Below are 17,785 nucleotides of genomic sequence, written 5' to 3' on the forward strand. Positions count from 1 at the left end.
GTGGTGCTGGGAATGCATTTGCAGCCCAGGCCTGCAAAGTGTGCAAGGCAAGGAGCTTGGCACTGAGCTGGCCGATTGATGCTCATCTGCCTGGCAAGTGCCACCCATGGGTCTGGCAAGGTAGAGCGGAGTTTACCATGAAATCTGGGCACGTAGGGCTGCCTGGCACCGGTAAGGCTTGCTGCTTCACGGGCAGGGTGAGGGAGTTTTGTCCTGTTCATTTCAGGGTAATTTAGAGGGCCCATAAAAGCCCTGCAGAAGGAAAAGTTTTGCTTGACTTCTCCTGGCAATATCTCTTATCTCCAGTGAATTTCCTGAGTCCGTTTCCAGCTGCAGGTGGAGTGTTTGTTCCCGTTCATCTTAGGAGACACCTTAAAAAGGCAAACAAGATACCTGTTCTGTGGAAAGCTCAGCAAATCCCAGTAACGGCATCACCAACATTGAGTGATGAGTGTTTGAAAACCAGGTAAGCAGTAAGCAGAAAGATTCCCTCTTGAATCCTTTTCAGTCAGAGGACGTGATCAGTCCTTACAAGCACAGCTCGATTCAGGGAGCAGGAAGCTCGGTACAAAACCGACCGCGACTCGTTTCCACACAATTAGCATGAGTGCATTCAGACCAGGCAGCTGCACGCATAAATGCCTGGCGAGCTGCCTTTGGGTGCAAACTCTCAGTAATTGGTCTGGAACGGAATGAAAAAGGGAGAGCGGGGAGAGCCGGAGCAGGTAGCTGGGGAGAGCTGCAGCCGGGCAGCGCTCCCCTCGGCCTCCTGCCCTGGCTGCCACGAGAGCCCACAGCATGGCCTGGGTGAGTGGTGGCCGGGCACGGGGCTCAGGGCTCATCCCTTGCTGTGTTCCCACACTGCCAGCACACCCTGCTGCTGGAACCGCTGCCAGGACATCAAATTAATTGGGGTCTCTTCCTGCAGCCCTTCAGACGGGGCCTGGTGCTGCAACGCCCTCAGCCCAGGCCGGAGGTGACGGGCGCTGTGCAGCACTCCTGACACCCGACCAGTCCTCTCGGGAGATTTTTCAGTCCCAAAGGGTTGTTACAGACCAGAGAGGACACAAAACGCAGGAGAGACCCCTTGGTTATACTAACTAGGCAAGGAGAGTTGCTGTTTGCATATCCATTTAAGAATAAAGCAATTGCTTCTTGGGGCACCGGCTGATCTCAGGCCCGGTGTCGCCTCCTGGCACTCACCTCCGCTCGCGACGCCTTTGGAGGCTCAGCTCCAGGTTTCACCTCCACAGAGGCTGTCATGGGCAGAGCAAAGGGACTAATTAAACCTGACAGAATGTCACGTTCGTTATCTCCAGGTTCGAAATGTCACATCGCTAACGCCAGCCTGATGGTGCGAATGCAGCGAAGCCCTCTGGGATGGGTCCAGCCCGAATTGCTGGCTCAGTCCGCTAATGAGGGAGCAGATCTGCCCGCTAATTGCCCAGACGGTGGGACCCCCGCACCCCCAGCTCCCACAGCAGCATCTCCAGAGGTGGCACAGACAAACCAGAGCTGGGTGATGGAGCTGAAGCTACCCCTGGTGCCCAGCCCTGTGCCCTGCTCAGGAGCTCCTCTGTGCCTCGAGGCAGCAGTACCAGGGATGGGCAGCGGGACCTGGCTTGGCCCCACAGGAGGTGGCAGCCTGAGGGCATCAGCACCCAGCTACCGCTCTCCCCCCTGCTCCCTCACCAGGGCTGTGTCCTCATCCAGCCCCTTCCCCGTCCCCACCAGGACCATGTCCTGTCTCCTGTGCTGTGTAAAGCCTGCTTGAAAGTGCTTTTCCCATTTAGCCTCCAGACTGCCCAAGGTGAAGACCAGAGGAGAGTCAGGAGTTTCATCTTCCTGGGATATTGATTTCTCCCTTTCTCTTCCCTGCTTGGCGAAAACCAAGAAACTTGAGCCAGTTCAGAGGCTTTGCTCAGTGTGGCTATTATAGGAAATGCACCTGAAAAACATGCACCAAGACCTCGCTGGGGACTGCGAGCTCACAGCCGGGCAGCGAATGAAACCCCCAAGGCGAACGAGAAGGCTTGAGGAGCCACCTCCAGCAGGGAGGCTCGGGTAAAGCCATCTCTGGGGCAGCAGAGCAAAGCTGAGCTGGGCTAGCAGAGCTCCCAGCAGTGTCACAGCCCAGCTTCGGCTGACACAAATAATTGCAGAAAACTGTTTTTTGTTTATTCTGTAAAATCAGCATATGAGACTGCTTGCCAGCTGGAAGAGGGTACGATTTCTTGATTAGAAATGCCACGTGGATACAATTGGACTTGAACAAAAGGAAAGAGAAACATTCCCTCTTTCTGCAGAGACAAGGATGTTGAAGAGAGAGGCATGGTTTGGTTCTTGGAATGTTGCTCGAGGAAGTAGAAGAGGTTCTGCTGCTGATTAATAATATGACAAAGGTGATGGGGAAAATGTTGGAGTGAATAAACAGCAGTGGGCTTTGAACAAAATGGGTCTTATTTCAGCAATGATACGGCAATTGGCTTCTCTCCTGCCAGACTCAGTATGAGGGGAATTGAGGGCAAATTGTTAAATTTGCTCAGTTTCCAGTCAGAAGGCCTTTCCGGTTAGTTAGGCACATCAGCACGGATGGTTGGCAGTGGCAGGGGCGCAGCCACTGCGCAGCGCGGTCACGGAGCTGCCCCTGGGATGCAGGGGACGCAGAGGAGCTGGGCGATGGGAAGGGAACCAAACGGGCACTGCCAGCCTCTATTTGCCTTTCCTCTTGCCCAGCTTTAGCCCCATCCCATTGTCAGAAGCGTAAGCTGTGAAATGGTTTTAAAAATAAAAGCTTTTTAATTACTGGCACATTTGTGAGCCTTCTGGAGGCCATCTGGCTGGAGGAAGCACGCTGTGAGCATCAGTGCTGGATGAGATGGGAAAGCCCAGAGAGGCAGAGCGAGGAGCAGACCCTGGAAATCACTTCATTAATTGTAAGAGCCCGACCCTCTCTGCACATGAGGTGACCTGGGCCAGACGCAACGCTGATCCATGCCTGTTCAACGTGCGTGGGGCCAGGCAGTGCTGCCCCCAGCCCTTTGGCCCAGCACAAACCTGGGCAGAGCAGCACCTGGGGAGGGAAAGTCCACCAAGAGCCTCGGAGAAGCTCCCTGCTGGGCTCGCTGCTGCTGCCTCTTGTGCCCAAACCAGGGCTCCTGGTATCAGGCCAGCAGTGGGCAGCGCCAATCTCCTCCTGCATCCATCCCTCACTGCCATCTCATTAACCCCTGGTGTCTGAATGAACATTATTGGTGTCAAATTAACTCCAGCTTGATCCTCTCTGGGCTTCGCACAATCCAGGAATAGAGATTTCTAATAAATCTCAACGCCCAAGTTTCATTTGCCATCGCTGCCTTGCATGGGACAGGTTCACAGGGGAACGTCTCTCTGTAATTATTGCCGTGTTTGGTATTAACCACACCTATCAAAGATGCAGAACACAGCTAGGGCCTCATTAAAGACTGTCATCGTGCTAATTAGCTAGGTCTCATACTTAATAATGGGGAACTATTTCATGGCAGTTTCATGAAAAAAGAGGAGAAAAAGCCATTATCATTTCAGGAAAAGTCCCTGGAGAAGTGAAATGGTAATTCACAAATTCTACCCACATCTATTAGCAAATCCTGCTCTGGAGACAAAACAAGGTAGGACGACTGGCTTGCCTGATAGTCTTTATTGTTTGAATGCCTCTTAAAGAATATTAATTAAATATTTTTTCTCCCAAGAATGTGTAGATCCAGCCACATTTACTTGCAATTTTCAAGTGGCTGTCTGAAGCTTAGAGCACACTGAATTTGTCACTGTAAACACTTTGGAAAATCCTATTTCAGCGCAAGATATCCTTTGATGACACGTTTAGGAGGCAGAGGGAATATAAACACGTTTGAAGCTATGCTGGGTGCTTGGTGTGTGTGAAGCACCCCTGAGGGTCTCTGCTCCTTCGAGAGCAGGAGGAATGAAGCGAACGTGACCTCCCAGCTCCCCGGGCTGCCCTGCAGCCTGGCCCAGGGCTGATGTGATCCTGCTGGTGGCTGCAGGCAGGATCAGGGCACACAGCAGCAGGCACAGAGACCACCCCGAGCCCCTTGGCACTGACCTGCGGTAGCCAGTCCCACCCCGCTGCCAGGAATTCAGGGGGAGCGGGGTGCATGGTTTGGGTGGGAAAGGAACGCGTGGGCGGCTGCTGGGCCAAGAACGGCCCTGTCCACGCAGGCCTGGAAACAATAGCGTTTCCTCCAAGCAGGGAAAGAAAGGGCTGGTTTCAGAGCCGGGCTCTCCAAGGGCACGGGATGGGGGCTCGAGGGTGCCCGTGGCCGGTGCCATGCGGCCGGCACGAACGTGGGGCTGTGGCAGCTGCTGCAGTGTGGGGCCACAAGAGCTCGTTCCCAGGAGAAGCGTCCTGCTGGCTCCGTGTGAGACCGCATCGACGGGGAGCAGAGCTGCCAGCAGCTGCTGCTGGGGGTGGGTGTCAAATATTTGCAAGACAGCACATGTTTTGGCATAGCCGGTCATTTATAACCCCCGAGATGCCCAGCAGCTTGTTTGTTCTCTGAGCCCCAGCCACGGGGGAAGGAGGGGCTGCACGGAGGGAAATTGGGGCAAATCCCAGACATCGCTTTTCCCACCGAGCGGTTTCCAAATGCACGTTTTAGGCTCCAGCTCTCACTGCATCCCATGTAATTGCACCATTTTAAATCCCCCTGCGGCAGGTATTGCCTTAGCAAGGGAAAAGCCTTGCAGGGAGGAAAACAACGCCCTGAGTGCCCACAGCTGTGCAAACCCCCTGCCCTGCTGCCGTGCTCAGCTGGGGCTCCTCCTGTGCTCATCCCAGCTGAGGGCAATGCCCATGCCTGGCTTAAAAAGCCCCCAGCGGGGCACAATCAGCCTTTAGGACCCCCTACTCAGCACCTGTGCATGGGGCTTGGCTGCTGGAGCTGCAGGTATGGCAAGGGCTTGATCTGGGGGTGGGCAAGGCTGGCTGACTCCCCCCTGTGCTGTGGGGGCCCTGTGGTGCTGGGACCCTGGCTGGGGCAGTGCATGCTGTGGTGGGTCCCTTAGTGAGGGTGGAGGGAGCAGTTGCCCTCCTTAATGAAGGAAAAGGGGGCGAGGGGGGGGGGATTCAGCTGTCAGTGCAGGAAGGAGCTGCTGCTCTGTTGTGCTGCTGCTTATAGAAAGCTCTTTCTCCTCTTTGCTGATCCTACAGAAAGGGCTGGTGAGAGCTGGGAGGGTGCCTTTGTACCAAACAGGATGAAGTCCTGATAAAAGAGGAGGAAAACAGAGCGCCCCAAACAGCCTTTCAGCATTCAGAGAAATGGAGAGAAAGCAAAAGCACCCAGAGCTAGGGCCTGTGAGGAAGGAAAACAAAAGCTTGCTTCCAGCTCAGGTTCCTGAAAAAGTGCTGAGCATAGCTGTCAGATGCTGACCCACTCTTCTCTCCTTGTATGGGCAGAAACAGGGCTTGTCTTGTGCCTATATTTAATTTCGGGGGGGGGGGGGAATTCTCCCTTTATGCCTCTGCTCCACTGGCCTCTCTGTCCTGGGAAGCTAAAACATGACTAGAATTGCATGTTTAAAAAAACAATGCTGCTGCTCACACACGAGCCCTTCCTAAACTTGGAGTGATCAGAACAGGTTTTTGGGGCCCCAAGCCCCCACTGCTGGCCAGGACTGGGCTGAAGCACCCCTGTGGGCATCTGAGTGGCTCGATTTGGGTCCTTGGGGCAGTGCAAACCCAGAAGCTTCTGCAGGGGAGAAAAGGCTGATGTACACAGGGCTGGATGCCAGCACCAGGACACAAACTGCTCCACAGCACACGGGGATGATGCTGCTTTATTTGTAGCTCTTGGAGAGCTGGCTGCTGAAGAACTTGGTTCTTTCAGGACAGGGTTTGTACACAACAACAGGGGAAACAACAACAACAAACGTCTCTTGCAATTCTGTGTCACAGTGCAAAGTTAACAATAAACATCTGTGGCAATGCTGTATCTCAATGTGAGCCCGGGGGAGAAGGGCATGGAGAGAGGCAAAAGCGGCTGGAGTTTCCAAATGTCACAGATGTCCATGAAGGAGCCTCCGGCCCCGCTGGTTTAGCAGGAGGGGGAATTTGTGCTATGAGCACAGTGGAGATGCAGCTCAGGGGGATGAGAAACAGCTGAAATGCAACAGAGCTGGGATTCAACACCTGCAAGTAGCAATTGTTGAAATTTAGGTGGCAGCACTCATTTTTTTTTCCTAAAATTTAAATAACAAGTCCTTCAGGATCACTGCTAGAATTGCCAGGTTTACAACCCAGTCTTAAGTGCACACAAGCAGAATTTTTAAAAAACTATATATTTGCACACTCATACACACACACAGTGAATTTTGTGCTGCAGGTACTGTAACTGGAGATGACCTGAGGGGGCCTGAAGGTGCTGTCACGAGGCAGGCTCCAGGAGCTGCAATCGGTGGCACCGCTCACCCTAAAAGCTGCCAACAATTCTGATTATTTCTGCAAATACTGGTCCCCACGGGCTGCCTCAGTGTGTGGGGCTGAGCCAGCTGCAGCTCGATGGGAGATGCCACGTGCAGGGGATTGCAGCCACAGCATGGCACGCTTCAGAGACCTTTCGGTCCCAGCCGAGAGCTCGGGGGGCTCCTGAGAAGTGCACGGCCTCAGCTCCTCCCTGGTGCAAGAAATGCTTGGCAGAGCGGGGGACACAACAAATTCAGACCCAAACAGCTGTGTTGATATCAAACCCGGACTGGGTGTAGTCTATGGTATCGTGGACTTTCTTAGTGCCAGTTTTGGGTTTCTTGATGCTGCCTTCCCCCTTTGGGCACCTCTCCACTTTGCTGTGGTGGTTCTGGATGTTCCCATGGAGTGGGAAGTAAAATGTCCCCTTGAGTTTGTTCGTCTTTTTGGGTCTTTTGGAAATTTCGGGTTGTTTGTCTTCAGGCGGTAGCCAGCAAGGTTTCTCCTTGAGAAGCCTATCTCGGTCTGGCCGAACGCTCCTCAGGAACTTCTTGAAGATGTTGGCTGTGAGGGAGAACTTCTTGCAGAGCTCCTGGGACCTGCTGGCGGACAGGGAGGCCTCGCTCTTCTCCCCCTTCTTGTCCAGCTCTGGCAGATCCAACCAGTTCCCAACCAGGTCTGCGAAGATGTTATCCCCCAGGACCAGAGGCTGCCGGTTCCTGCTCTGGGACATCAGGGAGGACGTCCAGTCGTGGCTGTCCTCACACCCTGGGCACTCCTGGTGTGCCGGCCACCTCCCAGCCATGCTCTGGCTGCTGGGCTCGAATGTCCTTGGGTGGACGCGCTCTGCTCTGGCTGGGGCTGAGGAAGGTCCCTTTGTGTGGGAGGCATCCTTGCCGCAGGTGCTCCTAGAGGAGGAAGAAGAGGAAGAGGAGGAAGAGGTGTCCCCGAGGTGGCCGCTCTCTGGGAGCACAGTGGGATGGGACAAGCTGGCTGGCTGTGGCACCACGCAGGTGAGGGATGTGGGGCTGCAGCCCCCTGCTGCTGCCCGGCCCCGTGGCCCTGCTCCACTGCTCCGGCAGCACGGGTGCTGCTCCGCGCTGGTGCTTCGACTCCCTGAGATCTCCAGCTGCTCCAACGCCGTCTGGACCTGGAGCAGCTTCAGCTCCTGCAGCGCGCCCATCATGCAGTTCATCTGCTCGTGCAGCCCGTCTCCCACCTCCTTCATGGACAGCTGCGGGGGAAGAAGCAGGCAGCAGGTCAGTGTCTGGGGAGCAGAGAGGGCGAGGAGGCTTGGACCGGAGGGCAGGAGAGCTGGGCTTGCAGCTCGTCTGACATGTGGCCGCCCCCCTTATCGTGTCTGACATGCAGCATACCTCTACCACATCCATTTCATGGAACGGCAACCGGATATTTCTCAAATTCTCTAAGGGTTTTACATGGTTTAAAAATAATCTGGACCCTCTAGGAATAAGGCGAGCTGACAGAAGTAGTGGTTTTTTTTTTTTCTTTTTTTTGACCTGACAACAAAAATAGTTTGAGTTCCCATTAATTGCTTGGCAGAAACCCAAGGTGTATAACTCTGGTTTCAGCTGTCTCCAGTTTAAGTGTATTCCACTGCTTTTGTTCCCCTTGTCCTGAGTAACAAACTGAAACTGGGAGTCAGAATAATGAGGAGACCGTGCCTTCCACTGAGAACTGTTTCTTTACCTGAAGTGCTAAACTAAATTAAAAATCAACCCCAATAAGGATTACATTACTTGACAATGTATCTTCAGATCTAAATGCTCTCATTACAGGCATCTATCACTGGAGTATAATCAAAGAAATGTAAACGCACTTGCACTCTTGTACAGAACAACAAACTCTAAACTTATTTACAGCACAATAGTGATCTAAGACCAGCAGCAGCAGTCCTGCTTTATCCCTGAAATTTGCTATACAGATTTAACTTTCTATGTTAGACTTGAAAAACGCAAGGTATTTTCCAGAGCTGCTAAATTCCCCTCTTCTCTCTTGCTCGGTTGCTTTCCCTTTCTTATGTAGGATCTGGATCATATTCCCGAAGCAGCACCATAAAACAAGCGGGCTGTATGTCCCAACAGCTGCCACCCCTTGTGGGGAGGGGAAGGGGAAGGAGAGAGGGAAGAACAGCAGGGGATGGCAGGGCTGGAGGTGAAGGCGTTGCACTGATACAAGGTGGCTTGCAGGAGAGATTACCGCTGTCTAGGAACAGCTTTAGCCTATACTGTCAAAAACAGTTTAAAAGGCTCATGAGATTTTTTTGTACAGCAATAGATCTTTAAGTTTAGTATGAAAAAGGACAGATACATCTCTTGTTCAGCTTTACTTTATGAAGCTTTCATTTTTTTACTTCATTTTTGCTAAATTATTTTAGTTTGCTCTATTTCCATTTCTGTGCTCAGATCTGAGCAGTGCAGCAGAGCAGTCATCAAAAAACATGATTCTCTGTTACAGCCTAGCTCTGGAAGTGGAAAGCTTCACAACAGTTTCTGACCACAAAATCCTATCTCCGTTTCATAACCCCAAACCTAAAATGAGCAGGGAGATTCCACTGATTTTTCAGAGCTTCCCTCCCAAGAAACTCATTTACCACCCAGGACGAACTCGCTGGCTGTGGAGATTCAGAAAAATTCTGCCAACTTCCCAATTGCACTATCAACTGTCCCCAGCTATCTAATTTTTTAACATCAGCAAATAAACCTCTGCTTCTGCAGATATGCAAATAATGCCCCACTTCCAGACTACCACAGCTCTTGGGTTACCAGTACAAAAGCTGAGGCCATATGTTCTACAAGCTTCAGACAAAACTATCACCTTACCTCTCCAGATTTGCTGTAATGCTCCTCGTCCTAACCTTTCTCGCCTTATTAATGGAAGTCTGTTTTATCTGGGGCTTTGCAAAAAGCTGGATTTGGAGCTGGCTCGGCCCTTCATTGGCTGCTTCCCCTCAAATCCCCTGGCGGGCGCAGCGGTGTGGCCACGCTGAGCGGAGTGACACGGGTCCCCCTGCACCGCCTGGGCCGACTGCAACCCCAACATATGCTGGGCGGCTCTACTGTTCACCTCATTGATTCAATTAACTCCCCCCCGATGGGTGGTATCATTACAATGCATGCCTCATCCAGCAAGGCTCTATTAAGCATTAATATTTCATGGGCAGCATTTATCAGCCGCGTGCTCGTTTCTCGCAGACGGACCCAGCCTCCCCGCGGTGAGAGGTCTGAGCCCCGAACACCCGGATTCCAGCGCTCGCCTTGTGTTCAGAAGTGAACCTGGATGAATGAGCTGGTTCTGCTGGACCAGAGCCAGCACCAGGCTGGAGCCAAGGCACTGGAAAAGCAGCGGAGATGCTTTCCTGGGAGTGATGCTGAGGTTTGGGTGGTCCTCACCTGCTGCCCAGCAGCTCACCTCTGGCTGAGATGGCCTCGGTGTCCCTGGCAATGCAAATCCACTCCACCATCAGCAAAAGGGCTGGGAAGGTGTTGAAGCTTTTAGCTCTGCTTAATTACGCTGCTAAAGCTTCAGGTCGTGGAAGTTGAGAAAACAAACAAAAACCATTCCAAGAGAAACCTGCTTCATCTTTTGCTATTTGTGGCACTGGCTTGGTCTTTCATGGATTGAAGAGTGTGAACAAAACCCAGCCCCAAGTGAAGTCACTGACTGGTGACCAAACAGTCTGCAGGGGCTTGGATTTCATCCACTTGTAATTACTCTGTGGTAATTAAGAATACTTGCCATGGAGAGAAAGCTCTGGAAAAAGAAGTTTCTTCTTTTGTGTCTAACAGCCATTCTCTCCTGTTTGCCAAGAAGAAACCCTTCCTCCCAAGTTCATGCTGGCTTCTCTGAGACTCTCCGGGCTTTAACTGCTGACAAAAGGAACAAGCTCCCCTGGATCTGAGACCACCACCCTGGCCAAGATTCAAGATCAAGTTCTCTGGGCTGCTAGAAGGGAAGTTTCTGCAATTAATGCAGCAGATTGGGCTGGAAGTCAGACAGATGCTCTGGCTGGAAGGTGATGGGAACATGAGGCCGAGCAGAGAACCCCTGCAGCCCCGTGAGCTCTGCGGTCAGGCACTTGGTGTAGAAGGAGCTGGGATTTGTGAAGAACGAAAGCGCAATTTCAAACAGAGCGTGAATGTGAGATAAACCCCAGAGAGCCTTAATTTGGTGTGCAGAGAGACCCTGACTGTGCTTGCTGAGGTTATGCAAGTGACTTTACGTAACCCGGCCACCACAGGGCATCAGGAGATGTTCTGTCTTCTGTGCTTGCGAGCTGCGAATCCCAAACTGGTTGCCAAACCAGCCCCAGATGCTCAGCCCCCTTCTTGCAAAACTGGCAGAGTTCAAATATGTTCAGGATTTTTTTACATTGAAAATCATCCATTTTGGATGGCAAAGGCATCAATTAATTTGGAAGTTATACCTTTCTAATCATTTCTTTGAAATACTTATTCCTGGAGCAACAATCCCAACCAGTTTTCACAGCTTATAAATCAGTGATTCCCAAACCAATTAACACAGCAGGAGGACAACTTGCTCCAAGGAACATCCTCTAGCACTTACTGGCATTTTATCAAACTCAAAACCGTGTACCTGAGACATACAAATAAGGGAGATTTCACTTGCCATTTCACTCGTAAATCAAGAACTTTTTAAGCTCGCTCTGGGAACAAAGTTTTTCTTAATAGCATCTAAATTCACCAAGTTTTCAGAATTCAGTTCCGCTCAATCCCCTCGGGCCACAGCTGGTTTTGTTCCCAGCCCATCCGCACATCTGGCCTGCCCAGGACCACGGCAGCTTTCTGGTGCTGACCAGAGGAAAAAGAAAACCCAGTGAACGCATCACAGCTTGCAGCTGAGCACGGGGCTGGGAAGAAGAGCTCTGAGTGCACCCCTCATAGCGGGGAGGAAGACAGATGTCCAGCTCCTAGGTAAAGCAGTGCAACAAGAGGAAGTTATTGCTAAGGGGACAGGAAAGAGCAAAGGGCAACTAGCAGCTCTCAATAACAGGGCTGGTAGGCAACAGAACCAGGCACAAACAATTGGTATTTAAAGAGGATGACCTAATAGAGACCAAAATTATTTTAGAAATGCTGAGCTGATCATATTGTTTCTGTGTTTTCCTTTGGGTCACTAGGTAGATTAATCTTCAGCAAGCCTGCAACTGTGGCTGGGCACAGCTCTGCAGTGCTCGCAGGGAGCCTCCTGCTAGCTCCATGTCGTGCCCTTCCTCCCTTTCCCTGGATGCTATGGGCCTGCGATGGTTGTTCTGTCCTGGAATTTTATCACTAGGATTTCAAAAATTAAAAAAACAAAAAAACAAAAAAACAAAAAAAAAAAAAAAACTCTGTTTTCCCAGAATATTTTAGGAGTAAATTAGGATGTTAAGTGTGAGCTCACAATTTATCTGAAAGAGGAAGGATGCTGAAACTTTACTGAAGAATTTCCCAGTGGGATAAATGGCTCTCAAGCAGATGTTAACCGTGGAAGACGCAGTTCACATCACTCGATTAACTATCTTCCTTACTCTATTTCCTTCCTTTCAATTGTTGTTCTGTGCTTCCCAATCACACACATTTGAAGGCAAATCAGAAAATCAATTCTCTACAGCCAGTAAATAATCAAAAAAGAACTCTGGCCTTCAGACTCCTCAACACAGGGCTGAGGAAGACCGCAAGCCTCAGTGTACGGACAGTCTCTTGAAGACGATGGTTAAAAATGTCAGTTTTCAGCCAAGTGGCCTGCCTGCACTGGGGTATCTGGTCATAAAAATTCCTGAATGCGTGCAGCTGTAATTAAAAAAGAAAAAATCCACAGTTTTCATTTTCAGAAGTCTTCTCTGGAAATAAACAAATGGACAAGGCCTGTAATTGCTTTTTCTCTCCCCCACGTTGTGCGTAACAGGAATTCTGCTGCCAAGCTTCTGCTTTGTGCCCTCCCTCAAGGCAAATGCCAAGGAAAGATGTGTGATAACCACGCAAGCTTTCTGATGCCATCCCAGCAGTGATGGGAAAAGCCTCCCTGAAGGGGATCAATTCATCAACAGACACAAACGAAGCTGCATGTTTCCACCTGCTGCAGTTGTGAGCAGCGATGTCAGCCCTGGACTCTGCTGCTTGTGCCCTGTCTACTGCAGACCACAAGAGCTGCTCCTGAAATAGCACTAATGAAAGTACAGAGAATCCGTTTCCAGCATGACACAGTTACTGGAATAGGACCCACTGTGAGACAGTAAAAATAATTAGCTGCATTTTTCAGTCAGACCAAATGTTCTATTCCTGTAAGATATTCATAGCAAGAAACATTGTCTACCAGGACATAATACGAGAGGGGAGTCAGACTCTATCAAACCCGGTAATTTGATGTATTTATGATGAATGTGCAGGAGAACATTCAGAAGTTCAAGTTGGAGTGGTGTTTTTTGTTTTAAGTATCTACTTTTCCCCATCTAAAAGGACAAGTAGTAAAAGGCAGCGGAAAGCCCAGAAATGTCCTGGATACCTCAAGAAAAATCAAAGTGTTCAGAGTGAAGTCACAGCTCTGGCTGTCTTGACTGCGACCCCTCACCCCAAGAGCCGTGCAAAGCCCAAGTGCAAGGTAAATCTGCCCCATGAACTCACCAGCCCCTACCTAGATAAAGACAAGCGATTTATTCTTCTGGTAGACGAGCCTTGAAACCCCAATCCCATTGTGCTCTGCTGATGTTACTGTGTATAAATGCAAACAATCCCCGTGTCAGAAAGTTTACAGAGGTAATGCCATCTGCAGCATGAGATGCGGAAATGAAATTCCTCTCTCCTAATCCCCGAGCAAGACAATTCTTGTTAAATCTGATCTTTCAGCTGAGATAATATTCCGTAACTCAGAAAGCAGAGATAATATTTCTGTGCCTCAGAAGGATGTTTGCAGACTCGGAGTCCAGCTGATAGTGAAAAGGACTCAGCGCTGAGTTAACTGCGCTAAGGGAAGATGTGCGAGTGCTGCTGCACATCTCACAATCGCCGTATGAAGGACAGGTGACAACGAGAGGAGAAGCACAGTGTACTCTGTGCCAGGCCTACAAACCAGCCCTGCACATTCTCACATCCCTAAATCTCCAGGGGCTTTAGGAGGAGGTGGACAAGGTCTGTGTTTTATACGTCAAGAGACTGAGGAGCAGAGAGCAGACACGGCCAGTCCAGAGCTACCCAGACGGGGATGTCAGCACCAGGACAAGGACCCCAGCTTCAGAAACGGATCTGACCCTGTGCTGTGCTCGGGTCGCACGCCCGGCTGTGATGAATGGCTGTGTCAGCTGAGACTCTCCTGGCTTTAAAACATTTGCATGTGGAAGCTTCTGAATGAATTCCAATCAAAGGGACACCACACATGCCAGAAACTATCAGCTTACAATGGAAAACATGCAATGGGAATATGAGCGCTCTCATTGATTGAAATGGGCCAAATTTATCTCTGGGAGCCATCGTGAGAGGCCTGGCAGAGCCTTCCCAGAGGCTGACACGGAGGCTGGTGTAAGCATGCCCAGACCCACGCTCATCTGTGACTTGTCTGGCAAAGCCCGGCGTGATCTCAATGCAGAGGCTGTGTGTTGAAATGTCTGGGCACACCAGCAGCCTGAGCCAAGCACACAATTACTTAAATATGGTTTTAATACATAAAACAGGAACAAGAAAAATCAGAGCTGGAATCCTCGAATCCCACACTGATGGGGGATTGAGTTGCACTTGCAGATAACCTTTCCTTGTGAACTGGGAGCTGTGCCAACATCCGCTTGTTTCTTTTTCTTTTTTTTTAAAAAAAAAAAAAAAAAAAAAAAAAAGTCCTCAAAACCAGCCAAAGGCTGGAGTTGAAACTGAAGCAACCTAAACTTGTGCAGACCAGGTGGCTTCCAGCCTTTGCATTGTACTGACCAGAGCTGCACAGAAGGTAAATCTCTGTGTTTCTGCCCTCAGCGTGATGCCCTGGAGCTGGGCACAGGGCTCCCTTTTAGGTGCACAGGGGCAGCTTGTTGCCTCTGTCTGGCTGAGCAAACAGACCGAGTCCTTCCCACCATTCCTCCTGCATGATTCTTGGTTCTGGTGTGTTTAACATCTGGAGGCATGCCCTGCCAAGTAATGAAGAAAGTGGCAAGGAAGGCAGGGTCAAGAGGCTCGGTTCCCACTCGCCATTCAGGGCAGATGGCTGCAGCTGTCTCCTGTGCTGCTGGCTGGTCTTTAAAGAAACATTAATCTATTTTAATTCCAGACTATCTTGGCAGTATTGATTTTTAAAAGCTGTTATTGCCGAGGATATCGCTTATACTTATTGTAATTAATACAGACCTCCTGCCCTCAGTAAGTGCAATTGCAGCTCCCCGAGCTCCCAATGAAAGCCGTGCACTTGGAGCACGCTCTGAGCAACTCCAAAGCTGCACGCTGAAATCCTGAGAGCTTGTTGTTGAAATATGTTTCTAAGTAAGGGTAATTTGGAGGGGGGAGGCTGAGAGGAGGAAAGAACATGACTTTTTAAAACCAAGCATAGGAATATGGGGCTACTTTCAGTTAAGTCACGACTGGTCCTACTGAAGGTGATAAATGTCCCTTCCCAGTCTAAGCCAAGCATCTGCATAAATCTTTGCCAAGCTAATGCCCTGGTTTATTAATATCATAAAAATTGGCATTTTTACAGTTAAAAATATTCTGTTACTGCACTATAGAAGGGGCATGAATAAAAACAGAATTTTCTCATTTCTGGTATTTTTTGGTTTTCACGTTAAGTGTCAGGAATCTGTTTTCAAGTATATCCCAACCACCCAGATGTTGTGTTGTGCTCTGCAAAGCAGGCACGTTTCTGAATCGCAAGCCAAAGGTGCAACGTTTAGGCTTCTATACAAAATACTGCTCAGATAATGAGACTAATTTATTAGTAAGACAAAAAAACAGATTTAGTAACCTTATTCTAAGCACACTCTTCTGAGAGTGACTCATTTTATCCACCTCACCCTCCGACTCGTTCGGATTTTCAAGGCCTTCCAGGTTGCAACGTGCGCGTCTCGTGTCGCGATTTGCATTTCATTCATCGCACCCAGCACGCCCGTGCCTCTCGCTTTCTTTGTTTTAGTTTGTACTCCGGCCGCTCTCTTCGCTTGGGAAACGTCGCCAACGCCACCAGGTGAAGCGGCACCGGCTGCTGCCAGGTTTTTCGGAGCAAAGCCCACTGCCCACCTGCGAGCCTGCCTGCCTGCCCCGCTGGAGCCCGGGCACCGCCAGCTCCGACCCGGAGGTGACAAAGGCGAGCAGAGCCCCGTGTCGCAGCGGGAAGGGGACATCGCAGCAGGACGGGGACCCGGCAGGTAAGCCTGTCACCCAGCCCCGGTAGCACAAACACCGCCAGAAATCAGCGCCCTGCGAAGTGCTCAGCCTGGATGGGGGGGCTGCTCGCATCCCGAAGCCCCTCGGCCCGCTGGTGCCGTGCCCCGGCCCCTCCTTTTGTCCCCCCCGGTGTGTGTTTGTGGGGGTGATGGGGGGTCCCCGCCGTGCCCCCCCCTCGCAGCCGGGAGCGCTCCGAGAACCCCGGGGGCTGCCCCGGCGCTGCAGGGCGAGACGCTCCCCTCGCATCGTCGCCATCCCGCACCGGACTCCTGCCGGAGGCCACCGCAAACGTTTCTTTGGTCGCCGATCTTTGCGGACACCTGGGGGGGGTTGTTTTTTTTTGTTTGTTTTTTGTTTTTTTCCCTCCCCCCGGTTTAAACAGCTCCCTCGCACCGACGGCTGCCCGCACGGCCCCGGCCGCCGCTCCTCGCCAAGCACCGGGGGGGGACACAGCTTGGGGTCCCCCCCAGCCCCAACCCTTGCCCCGAGCCCTTACCAGCTCCTGCCTCAGCCGCCGCAGGTGCTGCTCCATGGCCCGGCGCAGCCCCGCCGGGAGAGCGCTCCGCCCGTGCAGCCGGGGCGGGGAGGGGAAGGAGGGACCGGAGAGGGGGGGCTCGCCCCGGCCCCCGCCCGCCCCCGCGGGGCGGCACCACCCGGAGGAGCTTTGGGGAGGGATGGGGAGGCTTGGCCGGGGCTGCGGGGTCCGCGTCCTGCGGGGTGCGCAGCGCGGCTGGGGTCCCTGGGGGTCCGCGGGGGTCCCCGGGCTCTGCTCTGGAGCCGCGCTGCGTTCGGAGCAGTTGGGGTTTTTCGGTGTTCCTCGGGTGCGCGCTGCTAGCCCGGTTGTGCTCGGTGCCGTGCGCTCTTTGGTGAGCAACGCCGAGCCCCCGGAACGGCTTAAAGGCTCGTCTGGGTTGTCGTGCAGTGGGAAGTGAGTCGGTAGAATGAGAAATGCAACTTTGTGTTCTCAGGTTTGGGGTGAAAGACCACTACTTGCCTTTTCTTGTAAGTTTGAGGATTGATAAAGACTTGCTGAAGCCTTTGCCTTTTCAGGTCTTTATTTTTTGAAGGAGAACACTTTTTGTAGTTGTTGGTGGGATTTCGTTTGTAGAACTCAGCCGTGGTGTTTTGAAAGCTGATCTTTATGTAAAAAATCCAACTTAAATGAGAAATTTGCACTCTGGACTTTCACATATGTTTGGGAAACGCTCTAAAGATAACATTTATCCATCCTTCCAGCATCTCTTTTACTATTGGCCATTTCCTGTCTATTCGTTGCAGGGTTTCCACATCCTATCGAGGAGGCAGGCAAGTTGCACCTCTCCAAGACTTCATGGAACGCGTGGCAGTAAACATATTAGCATGTTAAAGAAGTGGCCTTATCAAAAAGTTAATCGCTTCCAGCAGTACGCTGTGAAGTGAATGGGATACCTGCCAGTCTCGAGTCCTTAAAGCCCATGCCAACTGGCCCAGCTCTAAACTTTTCCTTGAAATCTGGCTGGCAAGGTTGGCCAGCTGGACGTTCCCCACGGCCCAGAGTCGGGGGAAGCATCTCCCTTGCCTGTTCAAGCATACCAAGTATCATATGGCAGTCTGAACAGCCAGTCAGTGGTAAAAAAATCAAAAAGATGGCATCATGTGGAGAATATGGGCTGGAACTCCTGCCTCTGCCGATTATTAATGCTACATCGCCAGAGCCATGTCTCCTTTCTCTGTTTGAACCACACAGGTCCATTTGCAGAAGAACCACTGCCTCAGATTTGAGGTTTCTGTCTTGCTTGAGTGGCTCTAGACCTTTGTTTCTCTTCTACCAGTAGCATATTTTTGTAATTTATTGAATTACCTCAGTGCCATAAAGTACTATCAGGCATTACACCTTCCTTGTGGCATGGCACCAACGCTAAAACGTGCTGGCATGTTCTCTTCACGTTTGTAATACGTAAGCCTAGGGTGAGCT

General features: G+C 51.2%; 1 protein-coding gene across 1 annotated transcript; it reads right to left on the bottom strand.

Moving 5' to 3' along the window:
- Positions 1-6,534: 6,534 nt before the first annotated feature.
- INKA2 (inka box actin regulator 2) lies at positions 6,535-16,397 on the bottom strand. Its single transcript, XM_084301749.1, has 2 exons — positions 16,328-16,397; positions 6,535-7,691 (listed from the first exon to the last, which is right to left on the bottom strand). The coding sequence occupies exons 1-2, from the start codon at positions 16,361-16,363 to the stop codon at positions 6,711-6,713; spliced, it is 1,017 nt and encodes a 338-aa protein (XP_084157875.1). The 5' UTR covers positions 16,364-16,397; the 3' UTR covers positions 6,535-6,710.
- Positions 16,398-17,785: the final 1,388 nt, after the last annotated feature.

The sequence above is a fragment of the Netta rufina genome, assembly GCF_964035555.1.
Source record: "Netta rufina genome assembly, chromosome: 26".
NCBI lineage: Eukaryota > Metazoa > Chordata > Aves > Anseriformes > Anatidae > Netta > Netta rufina.

Bases quoted from the DNA above. Each gene is read 5' to 3' on its own strand.
- INKA2 (XM_084301749.1), bottom strand. From the start codon at position 16,363: ATGGAGCAGCACCTGCGGCGGCTGAGGCAGGAGCTG. The intron at 7,692-16,327 runs GTAAGGGCTCGG...CTTCCCCCGCAG, and splicing joins GGCGGCTGAGGCAGGAGCTG to CTGTCCATGAAGGAGGTGGG.